We start from the raw sequence: 22,654 nt of genomic DNA, 5'->3' as shown, positions 1-22,654 counted from the left end.
ATTTCCCCCACCCCTCTAAGTCTTTGGTCATACCTGGCAGTGCGCAGGAATCACTCCTTGCGGGCTTGGGGACCTTGTGGGATGCTGGAATCTAGCCTGGTAAATTGCCCCACCCACTGTTACTCTGTGGCCACTTTGTCACTAACATTAAACTAGTGTTAATCCTCCAGATTTGTTTATATTTTCATTTATTTCTTTGTTTTGTTCTAGGTTTTTTTTTTGTTAGATTGTTAGACTTGACCATTCACCTTGCAAACACATGACATTGGTCACCAGGAGGACTGTTCCTGTGTGGGTGTCAATTAAATGTGTGTTTGATGAGAATATCTTCTTCATTTAAAGTGTTTGGAATCTTTTAGTTTTAAAAGAGAGCTTTGGAAGCTGGAGCGATAGCTCAGCAGGTAGGGCGTTTGCCTTGGCACGCGGCTGACCCAGGTTCGATTCCCAGCATCCCATATGGTCCCCGGAGTACCGCCAGGAGTAATTCTTGAGTGAAGAGCCAGGAGTAACCCCTGTGCATTGCTGGGTGTGACCCAAAAAGCAAAAAAAAAAAAAAAAAAAAAAAAAGTAAAATAAAAGAGAGCTTTAGGCACTCAACACAATTGATAGCCAATAAATCAGTATATTGCATTTAAATTTCTAGCTAGAGCTGTAAATTACATTATAAACTACAGTGTCAAATTACTCAGTTATGAGAGGGTTACAGTTTTAAAAATGTGGTTATTTTATATAATGATGCAAAGTTCTTACTGCAAGTTTGTTTTAAAATGAACCGCTGAAGTGATTTATTAATTTTAAATAAAAACTGCTCTATTTTTTAGGTGTTCATTGTACTCATGGTTTCAATCGCACTGGTTTCCTCATATGTGCCTTTTTGGTGGAGAAGATGGACTGGAGGTATTTGTTTTTGTTATAATGGAAGGAGACATAGTAATGTCTGCAGTTTTTCGTTAACCTTTTCTAGGTTTAGCATTTTATTCTGAAACATTTTGATGAAGCCGTTAATATAATTAAGTGACTTTCATTTCTGATCTTGATGATTTTTAGAATACCATTCATTACCTAGTATTTTGTGCTAGTTCAACTTGAGTTGAATTCCTTTGGGTCTCACATATGTGTATAATTTTCCCAGATTTTCCCCCCACACACACCTTACAGGATAATCAAAGTATTTTCTTTGTGTATTCATCTTTAGAAAGTTACTATTTTTGTTGCTCTTTTCTTTTTTTTCTAAGCAGTGCTCCGGGGTCCCATGGTCCCTTCTTGAAATATTCATCCCCCCAGGTTAGACAGATGAGCCATAGGCCCTGGAGCTGTGAGTCCCCGCAATGGTGTACCTCCAGGGCTGTCCTAGCCCACTTGGCATTCCCCATGACGATGCCCAGCAGAACTCGGTGTCCATATAAGTGTTGGGGACTGAACTTGGGCCCAAACTTTGGACGACCTAGCTCCCTGTGTATTTCCATTTTTAATAGTACTTAAAAAAAGAAAAAGAAATAGTTACTGGATACTCTTAGAATACGGGCTGGAGCGATAGCACAGCAGTAGGGCGTTTGCCTTGCACGCAGCCAACATGGCCGACCCGAGTTCGATTCCTCCGCCCCTCTCGGAGAGCCCGGCAAGCTACTGAGAGTATCTCGCCCGCACAGCAGAGCCTGGCAAGCTACCCGTGACATACTCAATATTCCAAACACAGTAACAACAAGTCTCAAAATGGAGAACGCTGCTGGGCTCGCTGGAGCAAATTGATGAATAATGGGAGAACCGTGACCATGACTCTTGGAATACTTAAGAATGCTCTGAGGAAATCTTTTTGGAATTGTTACTCAAAGTGGCCAATTGTCTTTATGGAGACCATGTTATTTGTGATCTTGAGATACTAGAATTTTAGATACTAGTTATCTAAAATTCCTGAGAGAATGGAATGTCACTGAGTTTCTTTCCCCCTTTAATTTCTTTTTTTGATTTTGTTTTTGGTTACATCCTGCAGTGCTCAGGGTTTACTACTGGCTCTGTGCTCAAGGATCACTCCTGGTGGTGCTCATGGGACCATATGGGGTGCTGGGTATTGAACCCGGGTGTTCAAGCCAAGCACCCTGCCTGCTGTACTATTGCTCTGGCCCCAACATATTGCTGAGTTTATTTAGTGACTGATTGAAGTTTATTGTATTTGCTTACAAAGTCAGTTATACAGTAGACCCTTCTCTGATGAATCAACTGGACTACATATCTAATTGAACATTCATCTATTGAAAAATCCTCAATGGTTTTCTACTTTATCGAGATTTTAGATCTCCCTTTCCTGGCCTTTTGTATTCTTTGTACAAGAATCTTAGACCCCTTTGTCAGACTCAATGTATGTTTTTAGCCTCTCATGGCATTTGCTCTAATGCCTGGGTCTGCTGAAAGTAAAATCAGCATTTTCAAATTTTTATTAATATTGTTGGGCTGGAGCGATAGCACAGTGATAGGGTGTTTGCCTTGCACGCAGCCAACATGGCCGACCCGAGTTCAATTCCTCCGCCCCTCTCGGAGAGCCCGGCAAGCTACCGAGAGTATCTTGCCTGCACGGCAGAGCCTGGCAAGCTCCCCGTGACGTATTCGATATGCCAAACACAGTAACAACAAGTCTCATGATGGAGAAGTTACTGGGCCCGCTCGAGCAAATCGATGAACAACGGGAGGATAGTGATCATGATCGTGATTAATATTGTTGCTCACATTTCTTTGATTTTTTTTTTTTAATTTATGCTTTGTGCTGGTCTGTGCTCAGGGCTCTGAGTTTAGGGATCACTACAGAAGGCCTCAGGGGACCGTATGGGGTGCCGGGGATCGAACCTGTGTTGGCTGGGTGCAAGGCAAAAGTTCTGCCAGTGTACTTATCTTTCTGGCCCCTGAAGTCTCCTTTAGATGCTGACTTCAGTCATTAAGGATTTAAAAAAACTCTTCACACATTCTCCTTAGATCTCTTTATATGTTCATGACAATTTACCCTTTTTATAATTAATATACCTATACTAAAACTGGCCTTAGGATAGATTTATCTCTACAGTTGTATACCTCAGGGGGTGGGGACTGTAATTTGTCCATTGTTTACTTTGAGTGTAGTGAATGAGTTTTGGTTAGTCTATGTAAACGGAGAGTGGTGAGAAAATTGCATGGTGTTTGTTTCCCATAGTATTGAAGCAGCAGTTGCTACTTTTGCTCAAGCCAGACCACCAGGAATTTATAAGGGTGATTATTTGAAAGAACTTTTTCGTCGCTATGGCGATATAGAGGAAGCACCACCCCCACCTCTGTTGCCAGATTGGTGTTTTGAGGATGATGAAGATGAAGATGAAGATGAAGATGGAAAAAAAGAGTCAGAACCTGGGTCAAGTGCCTCCTTTGGCAAGAGGAGAAAAGAGCGGTTAAAACTGGTAATGTTAAAAAATATTACCATCGTCATTACATTTTTCTTTAGATATGTTGTTTAGACTTACAAAAATGGAATGCTGCCTTCAGCTATAATTGTACGGTTGTCTTGTTTTATTTCTGAAAGAATTTGTAGTAGTGCCATGAGTCTTTTTTTTTTTTTTGCTTTTTCTAGGAGAAAAGCTGCAGTTATGTAAAGTCTTGTTTCTGGGACTGGAGTGATAGTATTGTGGGTAGGGAGCTTCTCTTGCATGAGGCTGACTTGGGTTCAATCCCCAGCATCCCATAGGGTTGCGTGAGCTCTGCCAGGAGTCATGTCCAAGTACAGAGCCAGAAGTAAAGCCCTGAGCAATGCTCAGTGTGGCCCCAAAGAAAACAAAATATTCATCTTGTTTCCATTTCTTAGGCATACCAAAGAACTCATAGATATTAGATTGAAAATTTGTGATTTTTAAAAAATGTATTGTGAGATTACAGCTAATTACAGCTAATAGTAATTTCCCCTGACTAGCGTTCTACCAGGATGTCATGTAGTTGAAGTAACTTTCCCTCTAAATCCGTTTCTTCCGGTGAGTGTGCATTTAGTGTTTTCTGTCAAGTTTGAACTGAGAAGACTTGGAGCTGGAATACAGTGGTTAGGGTGCTTGCCTTGCATGCAGCCAACCACTTTTAATCCCGAGCACTCCATATGTTCTACACTCTGTCTGGGATAGTTCTTGAGAGCAGTGTCAGGAGTAACCCCTGAGCAGCATCCCTGGGCCTGTTACTATCACATTGAATTTCTTATAGATGTAAAACCCTAGAAGATATATTTATTATTACTTTTACTGTTACTATTGTTACTCTTGGTGCAATTAATTGTCTTCATGTATTTGTCCCATTTGGTGTTTTTTTTTTTTTTGTGATTGGGTAAATTTCATATGCCCGATGGAACTTTCTTTTAAAACAAATTCTTTTTTTTTTTTGATTTTTGGGTCACACCCAGCAATGCTCAGGCGTTACTCCTGGCTCTGCATTCAGGAATTACTCCTGGCGGTGCTTGGGGGACCATATGGGATGCCAGGGATTGAACCTACCCACCCTACCCACTTAAAACAAATTCTTTATAAAATTTTTTTAATTGAATCACCATGAGATGCAGTTACAAAGTTGTTCATAATTGAGTTTCAGGCATATAATGTTCTAATACCCATCTCTTTACCAGTGCGCTTTCCCCTCCATTAGTGTCCCCAGTTTCCCTTCTGTGCCCACCCCCCACCCCCGGCATGCCTTTATGGCATACATTTTTCTCTCTCTTAAAATGAATTTTAAAAGGAATTATATTTATTCTATATGTAAAATGGTAGAAGTGGTTCTAAAGCATTCCACAGATTCTTAAAGAGAGGAGATGGTGTAATTGGAAAGGAATGGTAGTCTCTGGTCCTTTGATCTATAAAATCAAAGTAGAAAGGGCTGTAGTGATAGCACAGCAGGTAGGTTGTTTGCCTTGCACGCGGCTGACCTGGGTTCGATTCCTAGCATCCCATATGGTCCTCTGAGCACTGCCAGGAATGATTTCTGAGTGCAGAGCCAGGTGACGCAAAAAGCAAAAAAAAAAAAAAAAAAGTAGAAAATTTATAAGATAATTAGCAGAGTCATTCAGAATCAGAAACAAAACATAGGACCAATGTCTGCTGGATCACTGAGGATCCCTGGATTCGTGAAGGATGCAAGTCGGCTAAATGTGAACTTTTTTTTTTTTTGTGGGAGAAGGGAGGAAGGTTCTCAAGCTGTGCTCAGGAGACCCTGAAGTCCTCCTAGAGATTCTCTACCAACTGGGCCACTGGTTCAGTGCCAGGGCCCAAAGATACCGGGATACCTGGACCACCCCAGTGGTGCCAGGGCCCCCCCGGGCTGTACCTTGTGATGCTCCAGGGCCTGTGTGGTTCCTGGAACTGAACTGGATAGGACACAGGCCAGGTACTTTCTCTTGGTCCCCATACATTTCTTAACAATAACAAAAAATAGATTTTTAAATTATTGCTTATTTATGTTAGTTTTTTTGGGCCACACCTGGCTGTTGCTTAGGGTTTCCTCCTGGCTCTGTGTTCAGGGGCCATTCAAGGTGATGCTCAGGGGACCCAGTATGGTATCAAATACTGAACCTGGGTTGACTGTGTGCAAGGCAAGTACCTTATCCATTGTACTATCTCTCTTTCTCCCTCTCCCTCTCTCTTCCTCTGTTTCTCTCTGTTTCTCTGTCTGTCTGTCTCTCTCTCCTCTCTCCTCTCTCCCCACACACCCCAGCAGTGCTTCAGAGCTTACTCCTATCTCTTCATGTGTGCTAAGGGATCACTTCCGTCACTTCTGGTGGTTCTTGGAGAACAAAAAGGAGTGCTGCTGGGGATTGAACCCAGGTTGGCCACATGAACGGCAAGCGCTATACCTGGTACACTATTTTTCTGGCTCCTATCCTTTCTCTCTGGCTCTTTTGACTATATGTCTGTTTTTTTTTTCTGATTTGCCAGATTTTATTAATATTTTTGTATACATGGTCAGCAGAGATATTGGTCCGTAATTTTCTTTTTTCTTTTTTTTTTTTTATAATTTATTTATTTATTGAATCACTGTGGGAAAAGTTACAGAGCTTTCAGGTTTAGGTCTCCGTCATGTAAATATCAAACACATTTCCCTTTACCAATACTTATTTCTAACTGCGAACCCTAATAGAACCCCACTTCCCACCCCTCCCAATTCCTGTGAGGCAGATGAGTTCTAGTTAACACTCTATCTACTTTGACTAGATTCATTGTTTCGATAAAAGATGCACCATTATTATTTAGAGTTTACGACCCCCCCCCCCCCCCAATCAGACATGCTGAAAAAGCGTTGTGAAATGATTTGCTTTCTACAGCTGGGTTTTAAGAATTAAATGATGTCACGCGGCCGCAATACCTGCCGCGCGGTTTTGGATTTCTGCTATTTTACTTATTAACCCTGGAAGTATTTCTATTAAAAGTTAGATAGTTAAGAGATTGGTTTCTGTGCTTTGGAGTCGTGGCCGTGCCGGAGAGCCACTCGTGGAGGGCAACTGGTGACCTCGGTAAGGTGTGAAGGATGGACCGGAACGCCCCCCTTCCCATGAGGTCCCTGCCGCCCCCATCCCTGGCTCAAACCTGCTGTCCACAAGGCTCCCGTGTGGCCACCTTCTTTCTTTCCCTGTTTTTTTTTTTTTTTTTTTTTTTTTTGCTACATCAGACAGTGCTTGGAGTCTGTTTCTACTTCTGTGCCCATACATGATGGCAAGGATTTGAACCAGGGTCGTGGCAGTTGCAGTCACAGGGAAGACAAGTGCCTTACCTCCTGTTCTACCTTTGACAGACAATTTCAAAAATTCCTCTTTGCTTTTGCCATTCTGATGAGGGGGTGGGAGGTGTTTCCACACACTGGTGCTCACACACCTTTGAGTTACTGTGCTTGCTGGGGGTTGCACACAGCTGTTGTGTTCGCACCCACTGAGCTTGCCAGGCTCTCTGAGGAGTCCTGCTCTTGGATGGGGTGCTTCTATTCTGGCTGTGATGCTTGCACACTGAAGTGGCCGTGCTCCCATCTGTTTGAGTTGTTGCGCTCCCACACGTGGTTGTGTGATGGCGGTGACTCCAGTGGTGAGGCTGCCAGTGCTTGGGGCAGGGCTGGGAAGGAACGCTCCACCTCAAGCCGCTGGGCAACGGTGCTGCCACTGGTCTTTTTCCCTTTGTAGTGGCTTGAGTTTTACCCCGTCTTTGCCAGAAGTTTGATCACGGCAGCTTGTAAACCAGACTTTTCATTGCCTAACATTACATTTATAGCTAGAGTTGTTTCATAGATTTTTTTTTCTTGAGACTTATGCCAGTACTCTTTTTGTTGTTGTTGTTTGTTTTGTTTTTGGGTCACACCTGATGATGCTCAGTGCTTACTTCTGGCTCTGCACTCAGGAATCACTCCTGGCAGTGCTCCAGGAACCAATGGGATACTGGGGATAGAACTCAGGTCAGCTATGTACAGAGCAAACGCCCTATCCACAGTACTATGACTTCTCTTCATTATGCCAGTGATTTTATGGACTGGAAGAAATTGTAGCATGAAAACCCCTTCTCCCACTTTTTTTTTTTCAGTTTTTCCATTTCCCGGGAGCGTACTTTATTTGATACATAAATTCTCCATCTGTTTCACTTCTCTGTGATAGTTAAAAAATATGCTTGCTGGGAAATGCAATAAGACACTCTACAAAATTCTGAGTTAAAAGCATTTAGATGAAAAATTAACCGATAAGTAATACTTACTACTTTTTATTTGTTTTGTACCACAGCTGGTGGTGTTTGGGGTCACTCTTGGCATTGCTTCAGGGACCAGGTGGGGCCAGGGATTGAACTCAGACCTCCCACTTTCTTAGATTTTATATTGCTATATCTAATGGCTGTAACCTAGATGCTTTCTTTACTGTTACACTCTTATTCTAGTTTACAGAAATACGGTATATTTTGTCGATACTTTCCCCCTGAAAATCTGTATCCCATCAGCAGTGCAACTGTCCTGCTCCCTGCCATGCCCTCGAGGTCGAATGAGAAGCATTGATAAATGGTACATTGTAGACTAGATTCAAATTCTATTATTTATTCTATTTTTTAATGAATAAATTACATTTAATCTATGTCTTATTTACGATTTGTGAAATTAATATAGTACACTATACTTTGCAGAATTGTAAGGATTAGAGAAAATGTTTGTAAGGTGCCAAGTACTACCTAGGTCTGAGTTAATGGTAGGGAAGTCTTTATTACTGTTGTAATTACTGAGTATTGCTTGTTGAATGCTTAACTACACGATGCAGACACTGAGCAGTGTATGAGTACTGGAAATTATTTGCCTCATTAAAGGAAACCAGTGCTCGTTGCAGAGTTTACAGAGTCTCTTGGAGACCTCATTTGTTTCATGTGTTTGCTCAGATTTGTGAAATGAAAGGAATGTATCTCTTCTGGTTTTTGTAAGTAGATTTGGATTCTAATGACGATTTTCTTTTTCTTTTAAGGGTGCTATTTTCTTGGAAGGTGTAACTGTTAAAGGTGTTACTCAAGTAACGACACAACCAAAGTTAGGAGAGGTACAGCAGAAGTGTCATCAGTTCTGTGGCTGGGAAGGGTAATGAACATTTTCAAGCTTTCAATAAACTTCATTCTTACTCTGCAGCATTTAATAATGCAAACGTTGACATAGTTCCATTGTTTCTTTGAAGTCTGTATGTTTACAGAGACTTAAACATAATGTCAGAGTAGAGTTGATTAGATTTTTGTCAAGATAGGTGGTGTAGTAACTAGGCAGTTGAGTCAAAGTCAAATGACTAATATCTTCCTAAAGGAATAGTAAGTACTGTCTGGTGTTTTTGCTTTTGTCTTTGATTTGACAATTGCTGATTAATATTTGGGTTAGTTTATTTTATTAAGGAGAAGTGAAACTTGAATGTGTTTCATTTTCCAGTTGTTCTGTAATCAGAAACTTGGGAGAATTAGCTTTAAATATATTCTGCACCCTTTACTCAATCACATGAAAGTACTAGATGTTTCATGGTGGAGTCAGCTGAGAGTTCTTTGCATCTTAGGTCTTGCTTTATGCTTGTTTCTGTCAATCATTACTAGCCATAGCAGAGAATTTTGATACAGCTAGAACATAATGAAATTACTAATTGTTAAAAAAAAGTCCAATGTCATTTCTAAAATAAAGAACTTTTTGCCTGCTACCTATAGCACAATTAAAGCTAGAAATACTTTTTTTAATTTTTTTTTTTAATTTTGGTTTTTGCTTTTTGGGTCACACCCGGTGATACACAGGGGTTACTTCTGACTCTGCACTTGGGAATTACTCCTGGCGGTGCTCAGGGGACCATATGGGATGCTGGGAATTGAACCTGGGTTGGCCGCCTGCAAGGCAAATGCCCGACCTGCCGTGCTATTGCCCCAGCCCCTTGAAATACTTTTTACCAAGAGACAAAAAAGATGAAATAATACTGATTTCAGTGTTGTGTCAAACTGCCAGTGTAATTTTGACCTACATTTCTCCTGTTTTGTCAGTTCTGGACTTCTTTTAAGTAGGTATTTGCCAACCCTGCAGAATAGTGCCAAGTTGGCAGTATTCTGGTGGAGAAGTCTGGAATCTAGAATAATGTAAGATAATTAAGCCAAGATTTAAATTTTCTGATTAGGACTTGTCATGTACCTATTTGGTCATGTATATATATTTTCTTCCTTCTGCTTTTGATTTTTGGGCCATACCTGGTGGTGGTCTGGAGCTATTCCTGCTTCTGTGTTTAGGGCCAATTCCTGGTAGTGCTTGGGGCACCCCTGTTCTAGGGTCTGAACCCGGACATGCACTGGACTTGTTGAGCTATTTATCTGACCCCACATGCATATTCATATTTAATATTTACAATAGTGATATTAGACCCTCTTTACATTGCATTTTTTAAAATATCAAGAAAATAAACTATGATTTTAGTTGGAAAATAAAATCACTAAAAATGAAAAAAATTAAAAGGGTATTGTGATAATACCGTGACTCATATACTATTGGTTTTAGACATGTATTGCTTTGTATGGATAAAAGCCATGTAGCAATAAAGTGTTCTTCTTTAAGGTCTGGATTCCCTGGAGCACAGCCTGTTTCCATGGACAAGCAAAATATTAAACTTTTGGAGCAAAATCCATATAAAGTAAGCTGGAAAGCAGATGGTACTCGGTAAGTTAAGCTGCTAAAAACAGTTATACAAATAAGCCTAATGCTTGAAGAATATTGCTTGATTATTTTATCTATGTTCTTGGGAGTGTGAATTTCTGACAAAATGACAAAATAAGCACACTTCAATTATTATATATATATATATTTTTTTTTCTCGCTAGTATTCTGAGCTATGTAAAATAGTGATCTCAAACGAAAGTTTTGGCTTTGGTATCTTTTTAGTTTTACATAAATCCATACCAAATTTAAATTTGAAAGCATTTTCTCTTGATAATATTTGTGCTTCTTGGTATGTCTGTAGACTGCCAGGTTGTCTTTAATGTTTGTTGGACACTTAGAAAATTAACAGCTATGTTGTCAGTTCATAATTTAAAAAGTTACTAGTCCTCAATGATTTCATTCATTTTTAAATTTTGACTTTTGGGCTCTACTTGGTAGTGCTCATGGGCTCTTCCTGGCTCTGTGCTTAGGGCATTTGGTGCTGGGGATGTAACAAGTTTCAGCTGCATGCATGGCAATACCTTACCCACTGTACTATCTCTCCAGCCCTTCTTGCTATCCATTCTTTATTTTAATTCTTTTGAATGGGATTTTCTCTTAATTTTTGCATTTGTTCTGGTAGTTTCATATGTAGCTAAGTTTGTTGTATTCTTTACAACCAAGCTTATTTTTGTAACTGTGAGTTTTAGGATATTTATTAGTTGCATTATTTATTTTTTTTTCTCTTTTTGTGGGGGTTGTAGGGGGCTGCCCACACCTTTATTTGGGAATTACTCCCAGTGTGGTGCTTGGGGGTTGCTCCATTGGTGTTTGGGATACCATGCCATGCCAATGGGGGCCATTTGGAAATTGAACTTGGATCTGCAGCATGCAGATCATGTCCTTTAGTCCTTCCAGCCACCTCCTGGTACATTAGCATATATATATATATATGCTTTCTCTCTGACAGTTATTTTCTTTTGTGGTTCATATTTTGGGTTTGGTTGTATGTTTTCTATCTGCATATTCAGAAGAGTTGAAAGTCATTTTAGTATTTCAATATAGATGTTTCATTTACTTTCATAATAATAATTCAGTATTTTCTACCTTGTGTTATTGAGCTATAATTCACATCTAATGTTCTGTAAGTCTAAGGTGTACATGTATGGATTTGATGAACTTAAACACTGTAAAATGAAGCCGTAGCCAACATGTCACTTTATATAATACCATTTCTTTTTTGTGGTGAACACTTTTATGATCTACTCTGTTGCCAGCTTTCAAGTATATAATACAGCATAAGCTCTAATCAGCGTGCTGTGCCTTAGAGCCCTAGAACTTGATTATAACTGGAAGACTGTACCCTTCTAACCTTCAATTTCTGCCACCTGCCTTTTATTCTTTTCTGTGAATTTGGTTATTTAGCCACACCCAGTTGTGCTTAGAGGCTGCTCTTTGCTCAGTGCTCAGAAGTTGCTCCAGTAGTACTCGGGGGACTAGAAGTTGCTCCAATAGTACTCGGGGGACTTCCATGTTCAAATAATGTACATGAGCCTCCTGGGTTATTCCTCCGGCCTGCAGCTTGGCTTTTTTATGTTTATGCAGTATGTTTCTGACCTCTTTCACGTGGCATAATTTCCCTCAAGATCCATCTATGTTGTCACAAATTGAGGATATGTTATATCCCACATCTGGATTCATCTCTTCACCAACACAGATTGTTGCCTTGTTTTGACTCTTGTGAACAATGCTGCGATGAACACAGAAAGACAGATTTTGGGATCCTATATTCTTTTTGAGGGGGTGGGGGGAAGAGCAGGGGCTTCTAAGTGATGCCCAGAAGTCAGGGCCCCTACTGGCGATTTGGCAAACTAGGCCTTAGTTCACTGTGAGGGCCTGAGGATGAAGTATCACTCTGAGTCTGTGGTGCTGAGGATGACCGGGCCTCTGTGGCGCTGCTTGGGGGTTCCTAGGACCTTGGTCCACAGTGGTGCAGCCCTTCTGGGCTACACCTGGTATGCTCTAGGGGTCAGGTGGTCCCAGGCTCAGGCTGGAATCAGTCTCATTTTGGCTATACTGTTCTTACAGTGGCAGTCTCTAGAGGATTTTATTTGACTGATTGATTGTAATGCCAGGGATTGAAGCCAGGGCCTCACATATCTAAAGCAAGGGCTCTTGCTGAGCCACGTCATTGGCACTCTAGTAAATTAAAAACATTGTTGAATAGGGTATATTTCCTGAATGTAAAGTGAAGTAACAAAAATAGAAATTATGTAGTTATAAAACAAATGGCGAGTAACTAGTATGCTGCATAGGTGAACGACTAAGTAAGCCTCTGGAGTCTTTGAAGTAGATTAAATCACTATTCAGCAGGGTTTGTTGTATTTTAGTAAAATGATGGTTAAAAGAGAGATAGCTACTAAAACAGGTTACTCTCCTGCATGGTAGAGGCATGGTATTTTTTTTTAATCTTTAGAAATTATTTATTTTATTTTTGTTTTTTTTTGGGTTACACTTGGCAGTGCACAGGACTTACTCCTGGCTATGTGGTGAGGGCTCACTTTTGGCAGGCCTGGGGATCCAGATGGGATGCCTGGTTGGCCACAAGGCAAGTGGCCCTAGAGGTCCGTCCGTCCTTCCTTCCTTCCTTCCTTCCTTCCTTCCTTCCTTCCTTCCTTCCTTCCTTCCTTCCCTCCCTCCCTCCCTCCCTCCCTCCCTCCCTCCCTCCCTCCCTCCCTCAAAGGGCTAGTGTGTATACTTTGCACGTGAGAGGCCTGGGTTTGCCACCCAGCGCTTTATGGGCCCCTGAACACCACCGAGGGACTCCCCAAGCAGCATGCTAGGAGTAGGAGTGGGGGAGGAGGTTGTTCCCACCCCAAGTGCAGCCCTAAACAAATCAAATAGATTACAAGATAATTTCAAATGGTAGCGGACCATTAATATTGTGTTATTCTTTTTCTTGTAGGGATATATTTGGCTCATGTGTCATAGTGCTCTGGTGTGTTTTGAGCCATACTCCATCTTATTTCTGGAGGTTTGTGTTGGGATACCTTAATTTTTTTGTCAATTTGTTTTTAAAGCTTTGGAGCTGGGTGATAGTACAGCGGGTAGGGCGTTTGCCTTGCACTCGGCCAACCTGGGTTCGATTCCCAGCATTCCATATGGTCCCCTGAGCACTGCCAGGAGTAAGTCCTGACTGCAAAGCCAGAAGTAACCCCTGTGCATCGCCAGGTGTGACCCAAAAAGAAAAAAAAACACAGTTTCTTTCAAAATTATTTATGTATAATCTTTGTAGTGTTGAGTATTTAATACGTAAAGTGAAAAACCACCTTAGGTATTTAAAGCCGGTTTTCAGTGGCTCCTTCACCTCCCACCTTCCTAAGGAAATTGCAGCTTCCAAGAAAGGGGCTTTTATTTATTGCTTCTTATGAGAGAAACTGACCAGTTTACTAGGCTTAAAGTGTACTTTCTCCACAGACTTAATAACATTATTTATTTTTAGTCAGTCTAAAATATTGGATTATTATTTATGTGTGGTACATGTTCCATTAAGTTGGACAGATACATACATTCATGGAAACATTGTTCTGATCAAGATACAGACTATTTCTGTTATCTTTCAAATTTTCTCCTGTTCTTCATCCCTTTTGCTACTTTCTGCTCTACTCAATCAGAAGTTTCCTTTTTGTTATTATATGTATTCTGCATATTCTAGAACTTTGCATACATGAAATCAGAGTGTATACTCGTGTGCATGACTTTGGTTTAGCCTAATGATTTTTAGATTTATCTGTTACTGTTTATGCTAATTAGTAGTGATTTGTTCTTTTTTATTGCTGAACAGTATTAGAACTAGTTTATGGATATACTGAAATGAAACTTTCAGCATTTGCTCATTTAAAAATAATGGTAGTATGAATACTGGACAGTAACTCTTACAGCATGCAAGCTTATCTTCTCATTTTTTTTTTGTGGTTTATGCTTTTTGTGTTCTAAAGAATGTTTGCTTTTCCTGAGATTTGCACGGTTTTCACTTGCATTTTCTTTTAGATGTTCTATGTTGCTTCTGTTAACTTTTCACATTAAAGTTTCACATTTCAGTATTAAAGAAAGGCTGATTTTTTTTTTCACTCCTCAAAGAGTCCCAGTTCCAGTATCATTTATTAAAAAAGATTATCCTTTCTCCCTTTAATTACCATAGCAAATGTATTATAACTCAATTTAGCATAGAGTGTTGTTCTATTTTTATTTTCTTTATCTTGTTACATTGTTCAGGATCTCTATTTTTATCACAGTGTCTTAATTTCTTTAACATTGTAGTAAATTTGAACATCAGATAGGTAAACTCTTAAATTTCTTTATTTTTTTTCATTTTTGAGCTACACCTGGTAGGCTCAGGACTTAACTTCTGGCTCTGTGCTCGGGGATCACTACTGGCAGGACTCAGGGACTTTATGGGATGCCCCGATTGAACTTGGGTTGGCTATGTGCATGGCACGCACCTACCGACTGTTCTGTCTCTTTGTCCCTTAGCTTTCAATTTTAATCTGTTAATTTTTATTATAGTGAATTAGACTCATAGGTTTTCAGAAGTTTTACTGACTTTTTTCCTGATAGGAAGCTGGATTTATTTTAATGGATTTTTGTATTTATGCTTCTAAGTGAAATTCAACTAGTTTTTTTCTTTTGTTTTGTTTTTGGGCCATACTTGTCAATGCTCAGAGGTTACTCCTGGCTCTCTGCTCAGGAGTTACTCCTGGCAGTGCTTGGGGGACTATACGGGATGCTGGCAATGGAGCTCAGGTTGGTTGCAAGGGACTGTATTTTTTTTTTTTGTGCTATTCTTACATGGTTTTGATAGAAAGATTATACGAGTTTCTTACAAATACTGAGAGTTATTTTCCTATCTGTTCTGTATCTACAACATCTATAGGAGATAGGGAAAAGAATTTGTTGGATTAATTAATTAGATTAATCAGTATACTGCTGAGCCTACGTAAGATGCTCGGTAAAAGAGAGGGGATCAGGGATGTGAGTCAGATGATGAGTTCCTGGAGCATCTGAGGCTTTGGGTTTGATCCACGTCACTGCATGACTCCTCATGTACCTCTGGGCCTGGCATAACCATCAGGCTTGCTCCACTGGGCCAAGCATGGGTTTGCTTCTTTCCTCCCTGCACTGCTGGATATGTCCCCTTTAAGAAATAAGGCACTGTCTCCCCAGCCCTGCTTCAAGAAAAAACTTTTCTACTCCTTGCTTGAATCAAAGGTTATAGTAAACAATAGACTAAATGAGTGAATGAATAAGTAAATTACTGTGGGACGGGCAGTTGACATACATAATTAAGTGAAATAATAAAATATTTAATTCAGCAGCATAAACAAAGTATGATGTATCCAGGGAAGTGCATGTAGCCTGATATGGGAGAATTGGAAGGCCGGGTTCCAGAAAGGTAATCTGTATTGATCTTAGTGAAGATGAAGACTGGAGTAAGTTCTGCTTGGGCGTAAATGCAGTTATGCATTTTCAGGAGAAACCATAGAATGATACCACAGAGACTATTGTAATTGAATTTTCTTGCAATTGAAGTACTGCTTTTGCATAGACTTTATACTGAATCATGGAAAAGATAAGAAAGTTTATATTGGAATATCTTTTGCTTACTCAGTTTATCAGTCAGATTTGTAATGTAGTAAGAATGATCAGTCTAGGGGCCAGAGTGATAGCACAATGGACAGGGAGCTTGCCTTGCATGTGGTCCACCTGGGTTTGATCCCCGGCACCACATAAGTCCCTTGAGCCCGTAAGAAGTGATCCCTGAATTAGAGCCAGGAGTAAGTTTTGAGCACTGCTGGACGTGGCCCAAAAACCAAAACCAAAACCAAAAACAAAAAAGAATGTTCAGTCTATAAAAATTTATTTAACATAAATTTGATATTCATGAAAAAGTGGTGAAGATTTAAAACTTTTTTTTTTTAAATGGAGGGCTCAAAAAATGAACCCCAAGTGGTACTCAGGAGGAGGTCCTGGACCCCCTCCCACTGATTCTTAGCTGTCTGTGCCCACTTGACCATGTGGTGCAAATCTATCTAGCCCTGCGCTAGGGGGGACTACCTGGCTTGCACCCTTCACTAGACTTATGTTCCTCTAGAAAACAGTTGGCTTTTCTGGGTGGTTCTGTGTGTGTGTGTGTGTGTGTGTGTGTGTGTGTGTGTGTGTGTGTGTGATGCTGTCTCTCCAATCCCCAACAAAGCACTTGCTTTGCATCTCTCTGAGGCCGATTCAAATTCCCCAATGCCACATAGGACCCCAGGATGCAAAATGTGTGTGTGTGTGTGTGTGTGTGTGTGTGTGTGTGTGTATGTGTATGTGTATGTGTATGTGTATGTGTATGTTTACCATAGCTGCCCTTGGTAGTACCTGGTGTGGATTGTGTGGTGCTGGGGATCTAACTGGGTTGTTTACATCTGACTTACCCCTTGAGTTCTCTCTGACCCCGGAACTATGCAAAAGTTTTGGAATTAATATTAAATATTAAAAGATGATCAATTTATTTTTAGTTTGTTTGAAGTTAAAAAAATGTTTGCCTTTTGGCCACACTCTGCTGTACTTTGGGACTGCTCCTGGCTCTGTGCTCAGTAGTAGCCCCTGTTGGTGTGCTGGGGCCCTATGTGGTGTTGGGGAATTTGAATCAACTACAGTAGGCTACAGAGCAAGTGTGTTAACCTCTCTACTATCTCTCTGGTTTAAAGTTTCTGAATTATTAGGTGAAAAATTCCTTATAGCTAATAATAGTAAAGTGAAAACAAACTGGGCTATGTTTGGTATTAGGGAAAATGTCAGGCTGTGGAAATAATTTGTAATTAATACTCAGAATATTGTAATGAACTGGTAATGAAGGCAAACTTCATGAGAGCTGGGGCATCTTCCTTCCTTCCTTCCTTCCTTCCTTCCTTCCTTCCTTCCTTCCTTCCTTCCTCCCTCCCTCCCTCCCTCCCTCCCTCCCTTCCTTCCCTCCCTCCCTCCCCCGTCCCTCCCTCCCTCCCTCCCTTCCTCCCTCCCTTCCTTGCTTCCTTCCTGCCTGCCGCATGGTAGGTACCTAAGGTTTATTGGGCTGAGCATATGCTTTGTCTGCAGGAGGCCCAGGTTCAGTTCCTGTTATCCTTATGTTCCACTGAGCACTTGAAGCAGTAACCCCTGAACACAGACCCAGCTGGGTCCTTGTGGGTCTGGTCCTTGAGGGTCTGGTCCAAAACACAAAACCAAAGCAAACAAAGTCAGTGCAATTTTTTGAAAGAATTGGTCACTGAAAAGCTGTTAACTTTTCATATATGTCCACATGAAAGATAAGGAAATATAGTGGTTGTGAAACTTTTGAGATTAAAAAAAAATCACAATTTTTAGTTAATATTTCATTTCCAAACAAAAGTGTAAGTAAGGTTGGAAACAACAAGGTCATACATATTTCAATAATTTTAATTGGACAGAACTTAAAGCTAGGTAGATTGAAGAGGAAACTTATGTTTGGATTTCTGTGCATAGGAAAGATCTGTTACCCCCATACACCCATACAGTTGTCATAATCCAAATTGATTAGCATGTAATAAATTCTCAACAAAATGATTGATGCTCGTTATGCATATGTCTTTTTAATCATATCTATGCAAAATTTGCATGCATATGTAAGCATGACCTGTTTTAGGAAAGACAGTGGGTTGGAGGGATAGTAGAGGGGGCTCAGGTTCTTACCATCCTTGTGGCTGACTCAGGTTCACTCCCCAGACCCACACAGTCCTGGAGCCCCATAGTTTTACTAGAGCACCATAGATTTACTATATGCTAAACCTGGAAATACAGGCTTTTTTGGTTTCAGGTGTTTGATTAACTGTTAACTCTGCTATTGTAGCACAAAATTCATTTATCCTTCTATAGCTTTTATGTAAATGAAGATAATTGTGTTTCTTTTTAACTTTTTAAAATTTTATAAAGCAGCACTGCACTGTAGAACTGACCTCCCATTGTTCATAGATTTGCTCAAGCGGGCACCAGTAACGCCTCCATTGTGAGACTTGTTACTGTTTTTGGTATATCGAATACGCCACGGGGAGCTTGCCAGGCCCTGCCATGCGGGCGGGATACTCTCGGTAGCTTGCTGGGCTCTCTGAGAGGGACGGAGGAATTGAACCCGGGTTGGCCGTGTGCAAGGCAAACGCCCTACCCACTGTGCTATCACTCCAGCCATTTTATAAAGTAGTTCACAATATTTGATTGTATTTAATATTCAAACACCAATCCCATCACCATTACACCACCATTCCCACCATCATATTTTGGATGTTTCCATCCTGAACCCCAATCCCTGCCCCAAAGCAGAACTGAAATAATGTATTTTGTATCGTTTGTTATGAAAATCTGCTGAGAATGCTACAAAAAATTATCCTTAGAGGAAGGAGTGTGAGGATTGTTGTATTTCACCCAGGGGCCATTAAACCCCTCTGTAAGAGATCACTAAATAAGAGATCACTAACATGATGTTAAAGGTTGAGACTTTTGTGTTTTTTTTAATATATATATCTGTAAAAAAATGTATTTTCCTTCTAAGATTGGTTGCCTTCTACTTTGAACCTTGTCAAATGTGGTGCAGTAATCCTAGAGTATGGTAAAGTATGTGGTTTGAAGTGTCGCTCGGGCCCAGGACTAGATGCACTTGTGGGAGATGCTCGGCCCTAGTGTGTGAAGAGCGACTAGGAGTGTGGCAGCGGCTGAGTTGTGGAAGTTTTCTGCTGCTGGGGCTGGGTCCCTTGGGGCAGGGAGGGCTCTCACCCATCCCCCTCTGGGGCGCCTTGAGTGAAACAGCCTGGTGTGGGGTCTGGTGGCATGGCTATGGTGGGTGTCATCTTGCTCCTATCCGGGAGAGAAGGACATGCAATCTGGATGGTGACCAATGACGGGATTATCTGGTGCAGGCAGGAGGTGGTTCATGGGCATGACTCCTGGGTCGCTGGAGACAGGGCAGTAGGGGGCGGGGAATTCCATACCTGGTCCCATTGAGCCCAGTGTTCTAAGTCACAAAGTCCCGCATACCTGGGTTTTTTTCAGGGTTTCACTCATGGGTGAGGCTTGGCCCGAGCGTGTGGAGAGCTCTGTGAGCATGGTGGTGTCTGAGTTGTGGAAGTTTTCTGCTGCCTGGGTGGGTTCCTTGGGGTTTCACCCATCCCTCTCTTGGGGGGGCCCTCAGTGAAACAGCCTGGTGCAGGGTCTGGTGGGCATGTTTATGGTGAGCCAGATAATTGTGTTTCAATAAAACTTTATTTGTTTTCCCCTACCCAGCTGTACTCCTGGCCCTGTGCTCAGGAAATCACTCCTAGAGCTGCCCTAGAGATCATATTCTCATGTGGTAGGACTCAATCTGGGGAAGGCTTCATGCAAGGAAAGAGCCTTAACCCTTGACCCTTGTATTATCTTTCTAGTCCCCAAACTCTTTCTTTTTTTCTTTCTTTTTTTTGCTTTTTGGGTCACACCCAGCGATGCACAGGGATTACTCCTGGTTCATGCACTCAGGAATTACTCCTGGCGGGGCTTGGGGGACCATGTGGAATGCTGGGATTTGAACCTGGGTCGTCCGTGTGCTATTGCTCCAGCCCCCACAAACTGTTTCTAAAAGTGGGAATTTGTCAACTTTGACCTTTGGACTCATCAACTCTGATCAAATATATTCTCCGTAAAAGACACCTTTCGTGTATTTTCTTTTTAAGAAAGTGTAGAAATGAGTTTAAGGTAGGGAAAGCAAGTTGAATATAAAAATGCTTTTGTTTTAAAGTTTGCTTCAGTAAATTATTTAAGTTGAAATAAGTTTTTTTTTCTGAGTAATTGTAAATCAATGCTAAGTTCCTTTGACAAGATTTTTAAATTCGATTCTATCACTGTCAGTGTCCTCCCGTTGTTGACGATTTGCTGGAGCAGGCCCAGTAACGTCTCCATTGTGAGACTTGTTGTTACTGTGTTTGGCATATCGAATACATCACGGGGAGCTTGCCAGGCCCTGCTGTGCGGGTGAGATACTGTCGGTAGCTTGCCAGGCTCTCTGAGAGGGGAAGAGGAATCGAACTCTGCTTGGCCATGTTGGCTGTGTGCAAAGCAAACGTCCTAATTGCTGTGCTATCGCTCCAGCCCTAAATTCGATTCTATAAATATTTTAAAAAGTATGCATTTGAAAAGAAAAAAAAGCCATTTCCTTATAGAAATTATTTCCCAGTTGTTATGAATGACTGATTATAATACGTTCAGGTGGCTTTTTAATTTGCTGCTGTAATGGTTTTTATACAAAATAGTGTAATTACTCTAGGTAGGTAGTATTTTGCTTGGATGCCTTGATATGTATCACATTACTAATGTTTGTCTCAGATGTTTGTTTTAATGACTGAAACTGAATGTTCAGACAGGAATAGTAAAGAAGAGGTCATGAGATGCTAGGCTAGGAAAATCATACCTGCTGAGAGATATATTAAAGAGGTTCCAAAGGTCTTGGGGATAATTTTCAGTGAACTACAGATAAAAGGCAAACTATATTGTATATTGTTTAAGAGCAGAATGAGTAAATTAATTATAATTGAATGAATTGTATCTATTTAAATTAGATTGTTCACTTATCTATGTTTTAGTCCCACTTGAGGGAGGAGAAATGTGAATTTCTTCTTTGCTCTGTTTTTCTTGACTGTTGAGTAAGAAATTTCATATTGGTTTCTTAAGAACCGATTATTGATATAATGCAAGTTCTCTGCACACCTTATTTGTATTAATAATGTCATGAATATTTAGAAATTAATAAATATTGAGGTATGCTTGGAAAGGATTTTATATTTTCAAGAATTCTAGTTTTTTTTTGATGATTTTCTGTATTTTTTGTCTTTAGCTAATTTCGTTCTTCAGCTTCTGTCATTTTGTTACTCATTGCCTTTCTTGTGCTTTTTATATATTTACTTTTTATTTTTGTGTACAAATACCTGTCAGTTCTAAGGAGTTATTCTGAGCTCTGTGCTCAGGAGACATGTTCCTGACAGGCTTGGGGGATCGTGTGGGGTGCCTGGGATTGAACCCAGATCAGCAGCAGGTGCTCTACCCACTGTACTATCTCTCCACCTCTGTTGTACTCTTTCGAATTCCTACCTTGCTGATTGATTTCTGATTCAAGTATTCTCATACTTTCTCTTTTTCTGGAAATTCAATTTTCTTGGTGATGGTTTAATGTTTGTGTAAGAAGAGAAGTACAGAACACACTCACACACATACCTCACAGGAGCATTTTCATGCTTTAAAAATATTACCAGAAAAGGTTGTTTATTACCGAGACATACTGTTTTCAGGTTTTTTGATTGTTGTTGTGAATAACTGTAATATCCCTATACCAATCTCTGTGTAGGTTTTGATGAGAATAGTGTTACTCAGGGGAAGAGAATAGAAACATCTTAAAGTTCTTGATAGGTTTTCCCATGGTTCGTGTGATATTACCCAAATACTGAAAGGAGCCCACTTCACTACATTTTTTTGGTAATTTCATTTAGTACAAATAATGATGTAGCCAAGATGACAGTTGGAGATGAAAGTTTGATATTTCTTTAATTAGTAATTTTTGAACATCATTATGGTTGCACAGTTTATTATGTATTTTGGCTCTAGTGGCAATTATATTTTAACAGATAACACTAAGCACATCGCATGTCTGGTATGTTTTGAGTGCTTTATAACTGCCATTTAATGCTTGTAACTGTGAGGTATAGGCGCCGTCATTATCCCTGTTTCATAGGTCTTGAAAACAAGGTATGCTTTCTAAGCCCACATTTTTTGTTTTTGTTTTTGACCCACAGCCAATGGTGCTGAGGGATCACTGCTGGCTCCATGCTCAGGGATCACTCCTGGCGGAGGTTGGGGAACCGTATGTGGTGCTTGGGGGACCATATGGGGATCAAACCTGGGTCGGCGCATCCCTGGCCCCAAGGCAGAACTAATGGTTTTCGTGTGATCCAATCTGATGTAAGAAGTGACATATAGCGTTTCTGTCATTTCTGTTAATTGCAAGTGAGAGGCAAACTCATTCCCCACACAATAGGAATTTAAGTTCTACTTCTGGCGCATCAAAGAATTTGTAGGATTTTGGACATATTTCTAAAGCCACGAGATGACTTTATACTTAAAAAAAAAACAGCGAACAACAGTAATAGAAAAAAGACTCAGCAACATTGTCAGCTAATGTAATATTTGGGAGGAAAAAGAACTTTATGTCCCATTGTATGAAAGCTCTGTGTGTGTGTGTGTGTGTGTGTGTGTGTGTGTGTGTGTGTGTGTTGTCTCCCAAACAGTCCTCACGAGACCCAGGACCCCACCTGCAGTACTCTGCCAACTGGCCCAGATAATTGCAAGTGCCGAGGATGTGGTGCTGTAGGGATGGGGCTTCGAGGGGCCACCCGGCGGCTCTTTTGTTTTTTGATTTTTTTTGCTTTTGGGGTCACACCTGGCG

General features: G+C 40.7%; 1 protein-coding gene across 2 annotated transcripts in view; it reads left to right on the top strand.

Annotated features, from left to right (window-relative positions):
- The window catches only part of RNGTT (RNA guanylyltransferase and 5'-phosphatase), a 245,197-nt gene that overhangs the window by 30,335 nt on the left and 192,208 nt on the right, over window positions 1-22,654 (top strand). For both annotated transcript variants that reach the window (XM_056125214.1, XM_056125213.1), the window contains exons 5-8: window positions 822-897; window positions 3,179-3,419; window positions 8,462-8,571; window positions 10,060-10,161. In XM_056125214.1, the coding sequence (XP_055981189.1) occupies window positions 822-897; window positions 3,179-3,419; window positions 8,462-8,571; window positions 10,060-10,161 (529 nt within the window). The remainder of the gene's footprint in view (window positions 1-821; window positions 898-3,178; window positions 3,420-8,461; window positions 8,572-10,059; window positions 10,162-22,654) is intronic.

Source organism: Sorex fumeus, unplaced genomic scaffold, assembly GCF_029834395.1.
Source record: "Sorex fumeus unplaced genomic scaffold, SorFum_2.1 ptg000054l, whole genome shotgun sequence".
In the NCBI taxonomy this organism is placed as follows: Eukaryota; Metazoa; Chordata; class Mammalia; order Eulipotyphla; family Soricidae; genus Sorex; species Sorex fumeus.
Note: the sequence above shows the minus strand (reverse complement) of the source record. Positions and strands in the feature narration are given on the sequence as shown.